This window comes from Rosa rugosa, chromosome 5 (assembly GCF_958449725.1).
Source record: "Rosa rugosa chromosome 5, drRosRugo1.1, whole genome shotgun sequence".
NCBI lineage: Eukaryota > Viridiplantae > Streptophyta > Magnoliopsida > Rosales > Rosaceae > Rosa > Rosa rugosa.
In genome coordinates this window covers 20,271,453-20,292,091 of record NC_084824.1, presented here as the reverse complement: position 1 = coordinate 20,292,091, position 20,639 = coordinate 20,271,453, and the positions used below count along the sequence as shown (strand labels likewise).

Below are 20,639 nucleotides of genomic sequence, written 5' to 3'. Positions count from 1 at the left end.
TGGCCAAACAGCTCACGAGCTCAATCTCCACCTAGGAAATTGATGCAAAGGTGGGACGACTCAATCATGCAAGAGTTTGGGAGTCATGGGGCTCTACAATTATGGTTCAAACTTCAAAGTCACAATCTTGAGATGGGGTTTCACATGTCACGGCACAAATCATAAAATTCCTAACTCCAAGAGCCAAATTGTTCTTGATGCAACGTATCCTCTATTAGAGGATAGTGAGCTTGAGTCAAACATGTAAAGATTCCCAATATCAACTCTAATGATATGTGGAAAAATAAGTTTTGATATTATACAATAATGAGAATAGCGAATGTATCTTAATACGGTAATCGTTAACATCTAATATGAGTAGAGTTGTTACATCATATAACGAGGTTTTGGATGAATTTTGTCACTTGCATAGTAGTACAGCAAATTATATGGCGCACATGTTATGGTGGACGAAATCTACATCTAGGCATGGAACGGATCCATAATTTTTCATATATAACATGAGTCAGTGGCGGAGCCAGAGTTTCATATCAACTGGGGCACTCAGAAATTTTAGAAGAAAAAAAAATTAGAATTAAAAATCTATCCTAAAATTTTAATAAAAAATAATAAATTAGATAAAATTATAGTAAGATTAATATTTTTAAAATGACATATTTTATTAGTAAAATTTATTACTTTTAGATATTAGACAATTTTTATATTATGGAGACATAATTTATTTTTAACTTTAAAATTATAAGAAAAAATTGTGCTAATGTTCTTAAAAGAAAAGGAAAATTGATAAAACTAATCTATCTAGATAACAACCATGATTCGAACCTGGGACCTTGCACAATTCATGCAAGCCAACAGCCTTGCCACTGCGCCAAGTTGGCTTGTAGTGAAACTAACAGACTCTCAGTTACTTATATTGATTTTCATATACAGAAATTTAAAAAAAAATATAAAACTCAGTGGGGCACGGGACCCACTGGGTCCCCACGTGGCTCCCCTGACATGAGTTGTTAATGTTGAATATTGACCATTGGATTGAGTTTTTAGTTGAATTAGCCTTTTATTGACCGCTAATCTGATGGCTCATTGCATTTGATATGTGAATGTAACATATTATAATTTCTCCAATCATGTAATGCATATTACAATTGAAACATGTGTTGCATTGTGTAACGTATGTTATTTTATGGGTTTGGTTCTAGTCATGTCAATTGGAGTTGTCTTCAATACTATATATGATTCTCAATTTCGACATGACCTCACATCAATAAAAACGGATTGAACTTGCATGATCAAGAGACATGTTCAACTTGTCTAAGACATAATTATAAACAGATAGCCCTCATTTCCACCCACGAACTCCGGAACAACCCCCTACGATTCAAACTCAACACCGCACAACATACTTCAATACGTTTAATACCTTAACGTAACACTGTTTATACCTATTACCCATTCATCTTTAAGATTAGAAGTTTAGAACCACTAAAATATATATTGAAAATATATTGACACTGTTTTCCTTTCCCCTCAAATTCTTGTTGCCCCCACAATCACATGGAGCCTTCACATCCCCAAACGGTCCAAAACTCTCAAAACTTCTAGCGAAATCCCACACTCCACTCCACCTCACCCTCACCTAATACAAACCACAGAGCCCAGATTCCATGCTCTGCTTCTCCAACCTCATATAGTGCACCCTTCCCTTCCCTTCTCAATGTTTCGCAGATTCCTCACCACCTCTCTCTCCTCCCGCACCAACCCCCCTCCTCTCCTCTTCCTCTTCTCCCCCAAATTCCCCAAAACCCCCAATTCCCTCTCCCCCAATCCAAACCCTAACCCCCCATTCCCCCGATTCCTCTCCCAAATGTCCGACGCCCGCCGCCCCACCTCCGCCTCCATCCCCGCCCTCGACAAAGCCGACCGCTCCGACCTCCTCCGCGCCCTCGAGTCCTCCCTCGGCTCCGCCTTCACCTCCGAGCCCCTCTGCCCCGCCCCTTCCCCCCTCATCATCGTCATCAGCGGCCCCAGCGGCGTCGGCAAAGACGCCGTGATAAAAAAGCTCCGGGATGTCAACCCTAACCTCCATTTCGTCGTCACGGCGACCAGCCGGCCCATCCGGCCCGGCGAGGTCCACGGTAAAGACTATTACTTTGTGAGCAAGGAAGAGTTTTTGAGTATGGTGCATAAAGATGAGCTTCTGGAATATGCATTGGTGTATGGGGACTATAAGGGGATTCCGAAACAGCAGATTAGGGATTACATGGGGAAAGGGCATGACATTGTGTTGAGAGTTGATATTCAGGGGGCTCAGACTTTGAGGAGGATTTTGGGGGATTCTGCTGTGTTTATATTCTTGATGGCTGAGAGTGAGGCTAAGCTGGTGGAGAGGTTGGTGGATAGGAAGACCGAGACGAAGGAGTCTTTGCTTGTGAGGATTGCGACGGCGAGGGAGGAGGTGAAGCATGTCAAGAGTTTTGATTATGTGGTGGTGAATGCCGAGGGGAGGCTGGACAATGCGGTGCAGTTAGTGCAGTCGATTATTTGCGCCGAGAAGGCCAAGGTTCACCAGAGGAGAAGTGTGATTTAGCTGCGGAGGTAATTGTGGATTTTGCTAGGTAAAATGGAGCAATTTGAAATGCATTGGTTAGTTAGAGCTCTGTAGCTAATTTGAATATGAAGTGGATAACCTTGGAAAATAGACTGCTTTAAGCTGTAGTTCACAATGTCTTGCATCTCTTTTTGAAGTTAGTGAGATCAATATATTACATTTGCTTCATTGTTATCTTAAACTCCATAAATGAGATATCTTCTTTGAATATTAATTAATGCAAAGTATCCTGATGATGAAAAATATTAGGTGAACTCTGAGTTGTTTATGGGATGGCATTTTAGCAAGTTGAGTTTGCAATTAGATTCGTACAAAAGTGGCCCTCTCACTTCGATATTTGACATTCTTATTTTGATGCTATAATCAATATTGCTGACCTGCCCTTGTTGCCTTAAAAATACATTTGCAACATCTGACTTTCCTGTTAGTCATTCTGTGCGGAAGTGCTGTCTTTGCTTCTGTATCAGCCAAAAATATATACCAGAGAATTAGGTCTTTTTATTAGCCTGAACTGGAGAAGCCAATCTTAAATAGCTTCGCGTACACTCTAAAGGAAATCTGGTTTGAACTTTTTGAAATCAAATTTCAGTATGGTCTAAAGATTAGATCATATCAGTTTCTGTCAGGCTGCCTATGATCCGACCTTAATTTCTTAGGTCTCTAGCTAAATGGTCATTTGATTTGCTTGTCACTTGGAGGATGCAAAAAGCTACTGCAGTGATTATGTGAAGTCTATTAGCTAACCTAGTGATGGGGGCTTGTACATTGTAAAAGAGATCTTCTAGGAATTTAGCAATGGTTTTGCTTATCCTGCTTTATGTAGAAATGCTCAAGAACTTTGTCAAATGAATTGGTACATCAAATTGTATGTGCTGCACTTGTATGCTTAGAAATGTTAGCAACTAGTGCATATTTGCAACTATTACATCTCTTCTACATGATAACAGTTGGCAAGAGGTGGAAATTGTAATCCAGCTGCATATGTATCTCGTCGAGTGATTGAAGTGTGTTGGGGCAAGCAACACACCGGTGGTGATGGAAGCATGATCAACAGCCGCCTGCTTCAAAGTTTTGTCTGCAAGTTCTGCACTCAAGATATAAAGTAGAGTAGCTACTTTATATCAAAGAGGAGAACTATTCTTTGGTCTATCTAGGTCTGTTCAAAATTTTTGTATTCAATGAGCTTTTGAATGGAGATACATTTGTTTATAGTTGCAATTTGTTAAATTTATGTTAAGATACTGTTATATAGAAATGGTCCTTCTGAAAGGACGATTCATTGTTATGAGTTTAGTTGATTACAGATCAGAATTATGTGTTGATTTACAGTGAGCTTGCTTAGGAACTTTACCTCCCTATAAAAAGCTTAATTGTCTTACAGTCTTACTCTACCCACTCACCTACCCTTCTTTCTGAATATACACCACCTAAACCCTAAACCCACCCAACACTATAGACTCATTCAAAACCCAGCACTAAAATGTTGCCTCCACTCTTTTCCACCAACCCTAAAATCAGGTGTTCATAACTTTAGTCTCACTGCACTCCATGGCATATAATTTTTTCTTTACTTTTCTTTTCCCTGTTGTGAATTCTTGTTTTCTTTCAGTTTACATTGTTATCTGCCATTGTTCAGAGGTTTTAGACCTTACAGGGTATGAATTTAAGAATAAAAGAAGTGGGTATCTTATTATTCCTCAATCACTAACTTTGAGCTTGGTTAACAGACCCAGTGAAGAACAAAAACCTTATTGAAACAGTTTATGCGGAAATTCGATTCCCAAACTTAAGGGAGCTTCCTATCTCTTAATCATACTTGTTCTGAACCAATAATTAACTAAAGACACCGGCTTTAGTTGCAGTCCAACATAATCTTTAACAGAGATTGGATCAAATCAGACTAAACACCAATCGTACACTCAAAGTCTGAAAGCTCGAGTCTTTAAAGTAATAGAAGTAGGAAAGGATGAGCCTTTAGCTTGACACAAATGAACACCGTAGAAAATGGATTCCTCCTATAATTCCTTTTCTGCAAGCTACAACCAATTTGCCAAAATCACAAAGAAATATGCTAATTTGAAACTTCGATGCTTAATTTATAAGTATTATAAAAGACTTTTGAACTGATAGAACTCAGACTTTTAATAATCAAACACTAATATAATTAGCAATGGACAAGTGGCTTAATTTGATAGTATAATGAAATCCAATCCTGATCATTCATATCTGTTCTGATGCAGATGCTTAGTTGGCAAAATGGAATTTCATCCCAACTTGATCCTATTAGGAGAAAGACCAGGAAGACATAATTGATTAACATCAACTTAAGGCAGAAGTCAAAGTCTTCTTAGGAAAAACTGGACAGAAGTCAATGTCTCCAAGCTACAATACATCGTAAACCACTTGATTTTATAAGAACACAAACCTTCTACATTGGTTTTTTTCATATAAAGTGAAAAGCAAGATAAAGTGGGAGATAACAATATGAACAACAGGACAAAAGATTTTCACTTTAGGTTAGAAAAAGATGTAGGCTTTTATGTCTTTAGCTGATTCATCAAGAAAATACTTGGTAGAAGCAAAGACAGAAGGATCAAAATCATTTCCAAACTAAACACATAACAAACCTAAAAAGGAAAGTGAGCCAAAAACAAAAGCAATATGGCGTTTACTCTTCTTTCCTCCTCATTTCCTCACAAAAAACGTGCTCCCCAAGCTACTTTTCCTCCTAGTTTATAAGGCTAATTCCCCAATCATTTTCTGCACCATCAAAAACACCAACAGCTACAAACACAGAAAACCAAATCTTCATCTATTTCCACCATCCAACCTATATTTGATTGAGAGAGAGAAAGAGAGAGAGATTTAGCACCATGGTTCTGCATAATTCTGCAGAAGGCGAAGAAGGAAGCATTCGGCTGCAGATTTCTGACCTTCAGAGGCTGAGTGAGACCGACAGTGTAGGCAACACAATGTTTCAGCCACAAACTAGTATTGAGAAGAAAGAGAGCAACACTTCAGCTTCTGTTGGTCCATTAACAAAGCCAACAGTTCGTGCACCCGAAAAGAAGCTGACCCTTTTCGCTCTCCGCCTAGCAGTGCTCGAAAAAGCAGCAACCGGCCTTGGAACTCTCGGTTTCATCTGGGCCACGGTTGTTCTTCTTGGCGGTTTTGCTATTACTTTGGACAAAACAGACTTCTGGTTCATCACCATCATTTTGTTGATTGAAGGGACTCGGATTTTCAGCAGGAGCCATGAGCTTGAGTGGCAGCATCAAGCCACATGGTCCATCACTGATGCTGGGATCAACAGCTTTCGAGCATTGAAAATGAGCTCGAGCTTCATATTTGGGAGCATCAAGGCTTTTTTCAAGCCTGTTCTTCCAGTCAGGAAGCATAGTCAACGCAGTAGACAGATTGCAGGGACTAATGATGCGAGAAACTTGAGAGGTTTCAATGTTCAAGGAAAGACTACTCGGACTTGGACAAGCTCAGAAGTCCCTCTCCTTCCATATGCTCAATGGGTTTTTCGGGCGAGTCACATCAGCAAATTGCTCTATTGGCTTCAGCTTTTATCAGCTTCAGCTTGTATTGCTCTCTCATTGATGAAGCTCATAAAGCACAACTATGGTGATGTGGAGAAAGGAGACACTGACAGGAGGAACCGGCAAGCTGCTCTCAGTGTTTTCTATTCCTTGGCCTTGGCAGAAGCTATGCTGTTTCTGATGGAGAAGACTTACTGTGAGTACAAGGTGAGCTACTGTAAACTTTTGGAAGAGGTGAACAAGGAGTGTGAGTTAGGCCCTTCAGGTTTGGTTTCGATTAGAAGGTTTTTCTATGATGCCTATTCTAGATGTGTCAATGGAAGCATTTTTGATGGCTTGAAGATGGATATGGTCTCTTTTGGCATGGACCTATTGGGTTCAAATTCCACAGATGAGCAGCTTATTGGAGCTAAAATTCTTCGCCAATTCGCTATGAGCCCCCGGTATTCAGATGACACCTTACAGAAGATAGGGATAAATTTATCAGTTATAGAAAGATTGGTTGAGATACTGAATTGGACTGATCCAGATGAAGAAGTGATTAGAAGATCGGCTGCAGAAATACTGTCAAAACTGGCTGGCAAGAAGCAGAACTCTATCCGAGTAGCTGGAATTCCTGGTTCAATGGAATCAATTTCATCTCTGCTCCAAACCAGCAGAAGCTCAAGTGGTGCATGTGATGAAATCAGTGAAAAGAAAACTCATTCTGATCATGCTAACTATGGTTTGTGGACATTCAATCATTTAGGCCTGCTTATTTTGAAGAAACTTGCGCGTGATCACGATAACTCTGGCAAGATTGGAAACACAAGAGGCCTCCTGCCAAAGATCATAGACTTCACACATGCTGAGGAGGTGTTGCTCAAGGCAGAAAATGTTACACCAACTCAGCTACTGACGCTGAAGCGATCGTTGCAATTGGTGAAGAGGCTTGTAAGCACAACAGGCAACACAGGAAATATTCTCCGGAGAGAGATTTCGGAGATAGTTTTCACAATCAGCAATATCAGAGATATCTTGAGGCATGGTGAGAAGCATCCAAACCTGCAATTATTGGGTATTGAAATCTTATCTAGTCTAGCACTGGAAGAGGAAGCAACAGAGAGAATAGGAGGAACAGGTGGAGTGCTTAAGGAGTTGTTCAACATTTTCCTTCAAAAGGAAAGGGAAAGGGAGGAAATTGTGGTCACTAATAGAGAGGTAATAACTAGAGCTGGGGAAGCTCTAGCAATGCTGGTATTAGAAAGCAGGAACAACTGTCATCGTATCTTGAAGTTGTGTGTAGTGGATAGCCTTGTTGTAGCTCTTGACTCTCCATTGATTCGCATCAATGCTGCTAGAGTTTTGAGGAACTTGTGCACATACAGTGGCGAAAACTGTTTCAACCAGCTCAAGGGAATTGCAAATGCAGCACCTACAGTGAGTACTTTCTTGCTACATTACCTACTTGTATTCGTTACCAGACAGTTTGATATATCATGATGTTCTTCGTCAATCTGAATCGGATGGATCAGAAACAATTGATCAATGATTCAGATTGTTAGTCTTATAACATGTCATACTTGTGCTAGGTTACAACTGTTAATTGTTATGCAACACAAATATTGATAATTTATTACGCAATTGGTTCACAATGCAGGTGCTCAAGGAAATCATGTCAGAAGAGCACAAACTAAAGGAAGTAATGGTTGGCCTAGCTCCACATGTTCTGTCATTCTTGTCTCCTGAAGAATCAAGCCTCATGTTTGAGAGAGCTGGAGTTACGGAGGCAGAAGTAGCTTATGAATTAGTCGAGATTCTGAGGAAGTACAGACACCCACGAATTAAAGTTCCAAGAATAAGGAGGTTTTCCATAGAGCTGGCTATTTGGATGATGAAAGACAAACCTTCAAATATTCAAATATTCAAGGAATTGGGGATGGAAAAGGAGCTCGAACATGTGCTAGAGACCACAGCCGAGTTGGAAAGCTTCAACATTTTCTCTGGTACTGTGGGAATGAGCAGGCACAATACTACAATTCACTCATTGGTAGAAACTGCTTTAGAGTTGTTAACTGATGATGAATGATGGGAAAGGCCATGCTTCATGGATTTATTGCTAATGTGCATGGGAAAGGCGATGTTTGCCCTAAAGTTAAAACAAAATTTTTTTTTTCTACAAGTTATAAATGTAACTAAATTCTTTATTCATTGTGAAGAAAGATTCTTCACTTTAAGTTAATCAGTACAATATATGAGCTATTGAATTGAAGTGCTACTTATTGAGAATTTCGTTGTGTTTGGTCACAACTCACAACTTAGAATTTCAGTTACTTTTTAGATGAGTATGGAAGATCGAGTAAGAAAAGCATAATCTTTTATGAGACTTTTCCACAATTGATCAATGAGTTGTAAACTAAAATTAGGAAGGTGGAAACTAATATATGTTGTAGTGAAAAGAGCTTTGGGAGAAAGTAGATGTGTATTTCATTCATAATAGGAGCCTTTATATATAGAGGATTATATAGATGTTTGCTTGGAATACAATTACAGAATCCCACTACATTTATCTAAGATACTGATAGGATATCCATGAGAATATTCCAGCCCTATCACAACTAGGTTAAGCAACCTCGTTTGTGCTAGGCACTAGAACTCTAACTCCTGCAACACTCTCCCTTGTGCCATCCAAACGTGACGTCATGTAACATCGATGGCGCTCCTCACGTTGCCTCAAAAACCTTGCTAAGTAACAAATCTCATTAGGACAAAAATAACCTTAGTCGAAGGGAGAAAAAAAAAACACAACGCTCCCTTCACATTTCGAGATCAAAACATGTAGACATCGAACCTCTCCCTGATGTCAACGTCTCCCCCTGATTGCTACAATCATGGGAGTTCGAATAATTTCCGTAGACATGTTTTTCGAATGTGGATTTAGGCAATGATTTAGTAAATAAATCTGTCACATCATCCTCAGATCGGACATGATTTACTTCGATCTTGAGGAGAGATTGTTATTGCTGATTGTAGGAGAACTTAGTTGATATATGCTTGGTGTTGTTGCCCTTGATGAAACCTTGCTTCATTTGTTCAATGCAAGTGGCATTATCCTCATAAATGCACGTAGGTTCATCTATGGTAGACTTCAAACCACATGTACTTTGAAAATGCATAATTATGGATCTGAGCCATATACGTTCACGAACTGTTTCGTGAAGAAATATAATCTTTGCATGATTCGAAGATGTAGCAACAAGGGTCTGTGTAGTAGACCTCAAAGATATGCGGTGTTTCCCATGAATACATAACCAGTTTGGGAAAAACATTTGTGCAAATCACGAAGATACCCGGCATTAGCAAAACCCACTAGAACATAATTTGGATTTTGGTGGAAAGAGGTAGGATACCGGCCGGTGGTGCTGGCAGCGGGTATGATGAGTCCAATTATATATATATATATAGGATTTTTCTCAGGTAAGGATGTCCTTACCTAAGGTTTTGGTATGGATTTGGTGTTTTCACCCACTTTCCGATCACATTTTCACATCTTAACCGTTCAGTTTTTAGGTCCTAATGTATAGATCACCTCTGCAAAATTTCAGCGAATTTGGAGATCGTTAAGTCATCAAAAACTGCAATTTACCATTATAAATACGAACGGTTCCGGTTCGACAGATTCGGTCCGTTCGTGTAAATTGCAGTTTTGGACTCCGTAACGATCACCAATTTGCACTACTAGCAAAAGTAGCAATACACACAGATTTTAAACCTACTGACTTTCACACTGATAAAAAATCGGTGGGATTTGATCTTTGGCTACATACATCAGTGTGAGATGATCAACTGGACCCTACAATGCACATTTTGCCAATATTACCCACTGAAATCTGTGTGATATAAAGTTTCTCACAGATATCCGTGTGTCCCAAATATTAAACAGATACTGACATCTGTGGGAAAAGTTCTACACACAGATATATATGTGTAATAACAAAAATATAATTTATTAATTACTTTTATATAGATAGACATCTGTAGCAAAGGTTTTACACACAGATATCTGTGTCTAATAACAAAAAAATGATTTATTAAACTATTGTATATTCATAGATATCTGTAACAAAGGTTATACACACAAATATCTGTGTCTAATAACAAAAATATGATTTATTAAATAAATTTATACTTATAGATATATGTAACAAATGTTTTACTCACTGTCATCTGTGTCTAATAACAAAATAACATTTATTAAACAACTTTATACTTACAGATATCTGTAACAAATGTTTTACTCACTGTTATCTGTGTCTAATAACAAAATAACATTTATTAAACAATTTTATACTCATAGACAATTATAATTTTTTAATTCTTTCCCTAAAATTAAAAAAAAAGTTAATAGGTTTTGAATTTCAAAACAGAATAACAATTACTCATAATAATAAGAGTAAGTAAAAATTACTCACAGACATCAGTGTGAGTAAACAATTCTCACCGAAATCAGTGTGAATTTAAACGAATTTGAATTAACAAGTACACAAATGTCGATGAAAACTCTAACTGCCACTGTTTTCTGTATGTAATAAATCTGCATCTCTCTCTCTCTCTCTCTCGTCCCATTTCCCGGTATATGTTATGTTATGAGTTCTATCTTCAAACAGTCTACACATATCCAAGTGGTGTGCATGTATCTCTCCTTTCCCATAGCCTATCTTCCCCTTCCCAGTCTCAGTCTCATCTTCTTCCCAGCCTCACGCGCATAGAGAAAAATATGATGATGCAGCTCTCTTCCACCCCTGCCCGGATAGATCAGGAAGAAGCAGAGCCCAAACATTGAAGGCAGATCGTGTTGCTGGATCAGAAAGGATATTGCGTTGGTGCTCCGATCGAGGTGGTTAATGATATCGTCGGAGGGTGCAGATGTTTCGGGTTGATTCTCCTCTCTGATTTCTGATACCATCGATCAATATTTTGTTTCAGATCCCACCTGTGTTAGGCTGGACTTGGTCCGATCTGTTGGACGACTGGGATGGATCGTTTCGGGTTGGCGGCGTTTTGAAGTCGAATAGCGGCTGCATCTCTCTTTTGTTTCTGTTTATGTTTTTTGTGCTTTGTTTTTCGTTTCCTTGTTGTTGTCAACAAGTCCTTAGTACTCCGATAAGGTTATAGATCTAGAAATCTAGTCGGATTCTTTAGGGTGGAGGATTTGGTCTGAGGTAAGTCTTGCTGCGATTTGTTGGCAATGATTTAAGCCCAGATCTGCTTTTACTGAGGAGAGGAATTAGTTTTCATGGAGTTCTTGTATCATTTTTTTAATAAAAATTGAGAATTAATGCTATATAAAGATTTATAATTAGAAGTGAATACTATTTTATTATTTTTGAAGGAATACTATTATTTCCAAAATTTAATAAATCCATCAGATTGTATTGATTCACACGGATTGCACTCCCTTCATTTCACACTGATTTGATGGATATATAGAAAATGAAATCTGAGTGGGTCCCATAGAAAACTCTCGCACAGACTTTTTTATCTGTGTGCAAAGGCCAATGGCCACCCCCCTCAAATGGGACAGAAATCTAATCTGTGAGTGTAGCGTGGCCAATGAGCATCACACACAGATTTCAGTGGGTAATAAGACTAATACATACGGATTAAATCAGTATGTAATAGCCTTTTTGCTAGTAGTGTTGGCTGAAATTTTGTAGAGGTGATCTATACATTAGGACCTAAAAATTGAACGGTTAAGATGTGAAAATGTGATAGGAAAGTGGGTGAAAACCGGAAATCCGTACCTAAGGCTAGGTAAGGACGTCCTTAGTGTAGCCGGACTGCATATATATATATATATATATATATATATATATATATATATATATATATATATATATATATATATATATATATATACTAGTGTAAAATAGTAAAAATCCTCAAGTTCTTAAAGCAAGGATGTCCTCTCTTGATCCTTCCTATATATATATGATATAATTCAATGATTTCAACCGTTGATCCATTAGATTCCTATGCAAAAATTGTGTCTACAAAATATCGATCAACTAAATCCATAGTCATTTGGTCACTCAAAATTGTGCAAACAAATGTAGTATGTTAGATTAAATTAAAACGAACGTTGCGCTACTCAAATGGTTAAACGTTTTCCAATTTGACTAATTTTTTGTAGGATTCATATTTGTGCAGATAACTAGAGAATGAGTGGTTTTGATTATTAAAATACATGCTAAAAATAAAAACATCCTCACTTTTCAAGTTTAAGGAGGTCCTCTCTTGATCCTCTCTCTCTCTCTCTCTCTCTCTCTCTCTATATAAATTCTCTTTCACCTAATTTTTTCATAAAAATATATCAAAACTCCGTGATTATCACAATAATAATGAAATTAATTAAAACATCATAATATATAGTATACAATAAAAATCGATAATCAAGATATTTAAAAGCAGAGGCCCGTTATAGAGAGGACCTCCTTACTTTAAAAATTTGAGGATTTTTGCAATTTTACAATAATATATGACCTAATTCAATGATCTCAATTGTGTATACAAAAAATCAACCAAATCCATATTCATTTAGTCATTTAAAATTGTGTAAACAAATGTCACTACAAGAAAATGACTCTTTTACCGCCCACATTTTACGGCGTGCATTAATGCGTGCCGTAATAGGTACACATTTACGGCGCATTTACACGCAGGCCGTTAATACCCTTTCTGATATGGTCTTTTACGGCGTGCATTTAATGCGTGCCGTAATAGGTACACATTTACGGCGCATTTTCACGCAGGCCGTTAATACCGTTTCTGATATGGTCTTTTACGGCTTGCATCTAATGCACGCCGTTAATGTTATTTTTCATTTAGTCTTTTACGGCGTGCATTAGATGTACGCCGTTAATGTTAGTTTTCATTTGGTCTTTTATGGCATGCTCTAATGCACGCCGTTAATGTTATTTTTCATTTAGTCTTTTATGGCATGCATAGATACACGCCGTAATAGTATTATCTTTTACAACGTGCAAGAGTAGTGCGCCGTTAATGTCTTTTTAGAATGGACTTTTACGGCATGCATTTATGTGTGCCGTAAAACTAAAAGGCGGAAAAATTTTCACTAAAGTTTTTATTTCCCTCCATCTCTTCCCGCTACACATTTCAATGATTTCATTTTCATTTTTTTTCATTCATAACACAAAAACTTTTCTCTCTCCCCGACACATACCTCAATTTTCGCATCTCTTCCTTCCACGTCTCTTCCCACCGCCAAGTCCCCGTTCACTGGATTTGCTCCACCACAGAGTCGCCGGCCGCGTACCTCCCACCACCACCACCACGACGTTCTGTGCTCTTCTCATCGAGATGTCGTGGATCGATTGAGCTGCGAATTAAAGAACATTGAAGTGGTTGCTGCTCTCAGAGATTGGGGCCACCGGTTTCAGGGTCTTGAAGTTTCTGAAACCCTTTTGGAGAAAGTTGAGAACTTTGGCCTTGTCTTGCTCATTTTCTCTCAATCTTCATATTGAGTTGTAGTCTTTAGTAGAATCAATGATTAATAAGCATGTGTAGGAACAAAGCTTAGCCATTTTTGTTTCTGGGTACTCTAATCCAATTTGGTTCATTGCCGGTTGTCTATGTAATTGGGAAAGTGAGTTTCTTTATTTGCTATGTAATAACCCTGCCAATACTTTATTAAGCAACCCAAGTGGAATTTGATGTTGTGAATAAGCATGTTTATGTGAAAAGATTGAGGATGAACTGATATGGGTCTTCATTGAATTGTGCCTATAATTGTTTATACTGGGAAAAAAGAAACTAGTGCAGGAGAATAGTGGCTATAGTTAAATTATAAGCTTGCCTAGCATATATTCCTCACACCGTAGATCCTAGCATATGTTCCATGCTTTTTTTTTTTTTTTTTTTTTTTATCTTCAGCAGGTTTTTGACTTTTAAATTAATGTGCTGCAAGGTATCAGGTTCTTTGAACCAGAGGTGGGAAGAATTGATTGCTTACATTCTGTATCTGGAGTCAGAATTTTTTTTTGTATAAAGTTTAAACTAGAACTTGAAGTGTTATATTCCCATTAATTTTGTAAGTTTCTTTTAGTAACTATGAAGCATTGGTTTATTGATTGAACCAGATCAAGGGAGATTCGCCTGAAAAGGTGGAGTACGTTGGGATGAAAAATTTGATTAATGCTCTAAAAGAAAGTGTTGGACTTCAAAATGGAAAGCTACTATTTGGATATGAAGGTACACTCTTCTATATCATCATCCTATGCTGTGTCATTTCCAGTAGTTTTTGTACAAATAATTTGGAATCAAATAGAATACTTTTTTGAATTGAATCACTAATTGACAATTTAAATTGTAAGATCAAGCTTAACCAGTTCCATAAGATGAATTATCTAAACATTCATTCATAGACACCTTGGTTGAGCCAGGAAAGAATGTGAATATTGGTCTGGCCAGCACAAGTCACTGACTTTTCTATGGGATTCTACAGTTGAGTATTTGATATATCAAAATGAACTGAATTTTTTGGTTTGATCTTTTATGCTTGTAACGTCTTTGGAAAAACATACAGAAAAAATAGTTATGATTTTTTTCTCTGACCCAATAACAAAAATTAATAATTTTCTTTCTTCTAATCTTCAGGTAATAATTATAGGGAATTGACTTGGGGAGCTTTAGATGATGTTGTGATGGGTGGAGTGAGTGAAAGTACATTTCTGATCGACCCAAATGGCAGTGAAAATGGTGGACCAACTGGACTTTTTAAAGGTCCGTTCTTTGTAAACTCTAGACTTTTGGTTGTCTAGTGTTTTTTTACTGGTGATTCTATAAAACTGTAGTTAGTAATTATTTTTTTCATATTGGGTTGCATCAACTCAAACATTTAATATATTTTGTATGTCTCCTTTAGGAGTTGTTTCCACTGCAAATAACGGTGGGTTTACAAGCATCAGAACAAAGGTAAACAGGGATGCTTTCTCTTGATTGTTAGAACTTTTTACCCAGTCATGAATGTTTTTTGACATCCGAAGTTACTAAGTCCTTGTCAAGTGTAATATTAAGTTTGGCAGTCAAGATACAAGATATTCTAAATTGCTTGCTTTCCTTAATTTACTTGTGGCTTGTTTTTAGAATCTATCAACTCCTGAGGATCTCTCTGCATATGATGGTATAGAGCTGCGCCTTAAAGGTGATGGTCGTCGTTACAAACTAATTCTTCAGACAAGTGGTGATTGGGATACTGTTGGTTACACAGCAGGCTTTGACACTGTAAAAGACCAGTGGCAGACAGTGAGTATCACAATGGTCCTCTCAATTTTTCTCTGGCCAAATCAAGGTACAATTTTTTTCACTTATTGTTTCAGTTTTCATATTCTGCTTGATCTATTTAGGGTTTTCAATTGTGGGAAGGTTTCTTGTCTGGTTTGCCTAGTTTGTTGGTTTGACTGCTTGTTTGACCGTATGTACCTACATTTGAGGTTTTATTTTGATCAATCTTGATTGTTCTTTTTTTGAATAAGGGGCTGGTCCCCCCCTTGTATCTTGATTGTTCTTAGCTTTAGTGGGACTTTAGTTGGAGTGTGTTTTGATTCGAGGAATCAAATCCCATTCTGGGTCTATTGAGTTGTGTTCAAATTATGAGTTTTCTGCATTTATGATCAAGCCCAGATAGATAGTTTAGAGAAAAAGTTTATATTTTTTTGTTAAGTTTGAAGTTGAATATGTGCTTGGGTTTGAATTTTGAATGGTTGTTGTTTTTATCTATGATGAAAAGAAATGTCTGAGATTAGAGAGTGAAAAGTTTGAAATTTGGGTAATGTATAAGACCTGGATAAGTGAATGGCTGGGTTTGGATTATGAATTCAACGATGAAATTTATATTTGGCCATATATATATATATATATATATGTATATATATGTATATGTGTGTGTGTATATCTCTTTTTGGTTTTGGTTATCTTTTGTCAGCAGGTGGGCTTTTGATTTCTTCTATCTTTTTGGGTTTTGGCTCAGAATCACTTGCTAGGTGGTTTGAGCTGCCTCAGCCGAGCTGCCGGGCTTCACACTCACCAGAGGAACAAGAGAGCCAGACTTTTCGACTTTCAGGTGGGTTTCTTTCTTTCTCATTTTATTCTTGCTAGCTGTGTTGAGGGCCATAGTTTGCTGAAATTCTTGTTCACATGAACATGCAGAGATCTGAGACAGATTCGTAATAATGAGGGAGGAGCATGATGGGTCTATTATGATTTGGAACTTGGTTTTATTTAACTGGTTTGGTGATCATTGCTTTTGATCAGAGTAGATAAATTGGATGCTGAAACCAGTTGTTCATAGTTGAGATTGGTTGATTTATTACCCGAGCTGGCATCCAAAGTCTAACAGCCTTGATTCTCGCACTTGGTATGAATTTCTCAGCCAATCTTATTCTTTCTTGTTCCCTAAAATTGTTTGAGATCTGCCTACTACTGATGTATTATATGTGATTCTGTACTTTGTAATTTTTGAATCTTGTATTTTGTTACTGATAAAATATTATCAGTATGACCAAGCATTTAAGTTTTAATCAAACTCCCCAGCTGATCAGGGAGGATGAATTTTAATTTGGTGATGATGATTTCTATGACTAGGCTGAGATTGTAAGTGTTTTTAATTAAGCATGATTATGAAGTTAGTTTTGTGCAAGTAGATAATACTTCCCTTTTGACAGTTCGATTATATATGATGTACTCTTTTGAGAAAATCTTGTGAGTTCATGTTGTCTTCTGACCAAATATTCACTACTGCAATCCTTTACATTACTATAGGAGTTTCAGTAATACTATAGGAGTTTGATTGTATTAACTTAAATGTGTGTTTGCTAGCTGGAATAATGACATAATGGACTTCACAAGGCTAGGTTGCGTATTTCTTACTTTATTTGTTTTCTTTCTTTGTTGTTTATGGTTCTATGATACTTTTGTATCACTTGAGTGTTTACCTCCTTGTGAGGATACTTTTATTTGCTACCAATTTTCTTTGTTTTTGCACTTCTGATGTAAGAGTCTATTTGATTGCATTTATAATACCTAAATAACAACCAGAGAGTTTGGAACACTAAGTATGGCTCAAGGAAGTACAATTGCATGGCCTATCAAGTACATCAAGTTGGTTTAGCTAGTATTGAAACTTTGAGGTAATTTATTCTCTGATCTCTTTTTCTTCCATATCTGTGTGCAGATATAAGGTGACTTTTGTTCTTTTTGGTTTTCTGGTTCTTACTTCTTAGTTTCATTGCAAATTATCTGAGTTTTCATTTAGCATCAGATTTTTATTGCATTGTTGGATAGTCTGAAAGAGCTGCATTTTTTTGCTAGATTTTGGGCTTATCTACAGGTTCTGTTTTACAGAGTTCATATATCTTCTCCTAAGTTGAGAGCTTGGGTTTTACTTTTGGTGTGATTGGAGGAATGGAAAAGCGCTATGGCCGGATACTTGCACTCTCTTTTAGTGTTTGTTGGTTTATTTTGTGTTTTTATGTCATTGATTGTTTTCAGAAAAGTTGTACTGAAATATTAGGTAATTGAACTTGTTACTGTTAGTGAAAAATTGACATCTTCATTATATGTTTAACTCAGATGGTCATTTGCTATTAGATGGTTTGCTGAGTACTTGCTTCTGTTTATTATTAACTGTGTTTTACATTCATAACAGGGACTTCCAGATTTTGAGGTTTATATTAACATGCCCTACTGATGATAAAGTGCTCAAAGTGATGGTCGATTGAGAGAATCTGCATTTGGATAGTTAGATGTTCAAAAGATGATGCGGTATATTTTGTAATATGCTATATTCTTAACATAAGTTTAAACTCAAGTTGGCTAGAAATTGTACTGAGTCTGTAGTACATTGGATATGACAAGTTTGTTAAAACCGTTTCTATTATCTATGATATATATGTTGATTCACCTGTACTTTGAGATTATTATTCTTGCTTAAGATTTACAAAATGAAATGTTAGTTGACCATTTTTGGATTATGAGCAGCCACGAAACCTCTCTGCCATAAAGACTTTTATGGCAGCCAATGTGCGTCGTAAGCGACATAAAAATTGACAGGAAAGCCTTTTACAGCGTGCAAATTGGGCCGTAAAAAACTGGGCAACTACTTTTTTTACGGCATGCAAAAGTGTGCCATAAAAACAGTCTTTTACGGCATTCGAAGTAGGCCGTAAATAGAGTGCTAGATAGCCTTTTACGGCATGCCCTGTGTGCCGTAATAAGTGGTCTAAAAAGTCATTTACGGCGTGCTTTCTTGACATTCACGGCGTGCAAACATCCCATAAATCAAATTGGATATAGTTGAGAATATATTTACGGCCTGCTTGGATGCACAATTACGGCCCTCTTATGAACGCCGTTAAAGGGTAATGTCTTTTACGGCTCCGGCATTTACAGCCTGCATTTGTGCGCCGTAAAAGGGTATTTACGGCGCACATTGTGGGCGGTAAAAGACTGTTTTTGGTGTAGTGTGTAGTCGACTAGATAAAATTAAAACGAACATTGTGCAAATGCTTAACGTTTTTTTATTTGGCCAATTTTTTGTATGATTCATATGGTGTAGGTAACTAGAGAATGAAAAGCTTGAGGGCAGCCGCACCAGCCTTTTATTCAAAAAAAAAAAAAAAAAAAAAACTAGAGAATGAATGATTTTTATTATTAAAATACATGCTAAAAATAAAAACATCCTCACTTTTCAAATTTAAGAGGTCCTCTCTTGATCCTCCCTCTTTAAAAGCATATGTGGAATTATGCTCATTTATTATGTTGATGTTATATTTGAGTTGTGACAATTTGTGTAAATTTTAAAAACTATAAGACATAATATTTATCCTAGTTGGCACATTTTTGGGTGTACAATAAAAAAAATGTTTGTTGGGTTTTATTCAATACATCTTACAAAAATTGGGTGTATATTAAAATTCCCCTTCTTAGAACGCATCAAGCTTCCCAAAACCTACAGCTATATGAGTCTCAAATTTTAGCAGAACTTTATCTATACATATCATCAATACTGACTATACATATCAAGTAGTTCATCTACACATTAAAATAATTAATACGGTGAAGATATAGTACCTTTGCTGCCAAGGGAAAACCAGCACACTTTTTGGCAATGTCCCTTCTGATTTCCTCTAGTTCTGAAGCTATCAGAGCATCAGGATCTGTGTAGATACCTCTACTAGCAAGGCTAGTTTGCTATCTCACCAAGCATAAGTAACACCCTCTTTGGGACACCCACAAGCCATGGTGAGGCCCAACCGCTACTTGCATCTTGTAGCCCTATGTTCAAGCTACGCTACGGTATCCGGAAGTCGCAAATCCGTCGCCGGGAAGCCACCTTTCCGGCCTTGCCAAGTTGCCTCCATAATAGGCATTTCTAGACTAGAATAGTGGGTTCTTGTCCCACATCTAAGAAAATGTAAAGGAGATGGCTTCCTTCACTTATAAAAGGAACTCTCCTCCCACTTAAACACCATTCATCCCATTACATGTTTTGTAATCCCTCTCGGGCCGCAAGGCTCAACACACTAGTATAAGCTTTCAAGTGGACGTAGTCTCCCGCCAAGGCGGAGACGAACCACTATACATCTCGTGTCAATCTCTCTCTCTCTCTCTCTCACTTAAGCTAACTAAAGACCCCCTCGGTCACTAACGTTAACATTGGCGCCGTCTGTGGGAAGCCAACACAAAGGCTTCGTCACCTACCACGAACTTCGACCCGAAAGTATCGAGTCAACGCTCATTCAACATCAAATAGGGGTCGGTCAACGCCCGGCGGAGGCGGTCAACACCCATCAGGGTCCGGTCAACGTCTTGTCAACGCTGACCAGGGATAGTCAACGCTGAACCCTAAAAAAAAAAAGAAAAAAAAAAAAGGGGCTGCAAAACTACTCTGGGCACCCAGAAAATTTCGCTGGGCACCCATCTCCTTTGTTTTCAAATTTTTTCCGCCCAACTTGCAGCTCCGCTAGCTGCAAATCCTCCGCTCCGCCCAACTTGCAGCTCCGCCAGCTGCAACTCCTCCGCTCCGCCCAACTTGCATCTCCGCCGGACTCAAGCTCCGACTCCGCTCCACTGAACGCAAGCTCGGAACCTCCGCTGAGTTCCGCACCGCTCCGCCCAACTTGCATCTCCGCCGGACTCGAGCTCGGAGCCTCCGCTCTGCTTTGCAGCTCCGCCGGACCCGACTGCTGCTCCCTCCGCTAGCCGGCTCTGCTCCACCAGCACCTCCGCCCAACTGAGCTCTTCCGCCAAGCACATCTCCGCCGAGCTTCACTCTCGCTAGCCAAAACCTCCGCCCACCAAGACTACCGCAGGCGAAAACTACCGCCAACAAATACCATCGCTGGCCACAGCCACGCTCCGCCAACCGGCAACGGCCCAAAATCTCCACAGGAAATCCTCTAGCAAGGCTCTGATGAGCAACTCCACAG

General features: G+C 38.2%; 3 protein-coding genes across 4 annotated transcripts; all 3 read left to right on the top strand.

The window, feature by feature from the left end:
* Positions 1-1,576: 1,576 nt before the first annotated feature.
* On the top strand, positions 1,577-3,893 carry LOC133710203 (guanylate kinase 3, chloroplastic). 2 transcript variants are annotated; one of them, XM_062136215.1, is made up of 2 exons: positions 1,577-2,615; positions 3,556-3,893. In XM_062136215.1, exon 1 carries the CDS (start codon positions 1,715-1,717, stop codon positions 2,585-2,587), a length of 873 nt encoding a protein of 290 aa, XP_061992199.1. In that variant the 5' UTR covers positions 1,577-1,714; the 3' UTR covers positions 2,588-2,615; positions 3,556-3,893. The 2 variants fall into 2 exon arrangements, with proteins under 2 accessions (XP_061992199.1, XP_061992198.1); XM_062136214.1 differs by having other exon boundaries at positions 1,580-2,595.
* Positions 3,894-5,147: 1,254 nt separating this feature from the next.
* LOC133712044 (uncharacterized) lies at positions 5,148-8,430 on the top strand. The gene is made up of 2 exons (XM_062138123.1): positions 5,148-7,572; positions 7,793-8,430. The coding sequence occupies exons 1-2, from the start codon at positions 5,482-5,484 to the stop codon at positions 8,219-8,221; spliced, it is 2,520 nt and encodes an 839-aa protein (XP_061994107.1). The 5' UTR covers positions 5,148-5,481; the 3' UTR covers positions 8,222-8,430.
* A 5,691-nt stretch (positions 8,431-14,121) lies between these two features.
* On the top strand, positions 14,122-16,402 carry LOC133713022 (probable complex I intermediate-associated protein 30). The gene is made up of 7 exons (XM_062139146.1): positions 14,122-14,142; positions 14,292-14,403; positions 14,809-14,934; positions 15,077-15,126; positions 15,298-15,502; positions 16,181-16,273; positions 16,360-16,402. The coding sequence occupies exons 2-7, from the start codon at positions 14,331-14,333 to the stop codon at positions 16,365-16,367; spliced, it is 555 nt and encodes a 184-aa protein (XP_061995130.1). The 5' UTR covers positions 14,122-14,142; positions 14,292-14,330; the 3' UTR covers positions 16,368-16,402.
* Positions 16,403-20,639: the final 4,237 nt, after the last annotated feature.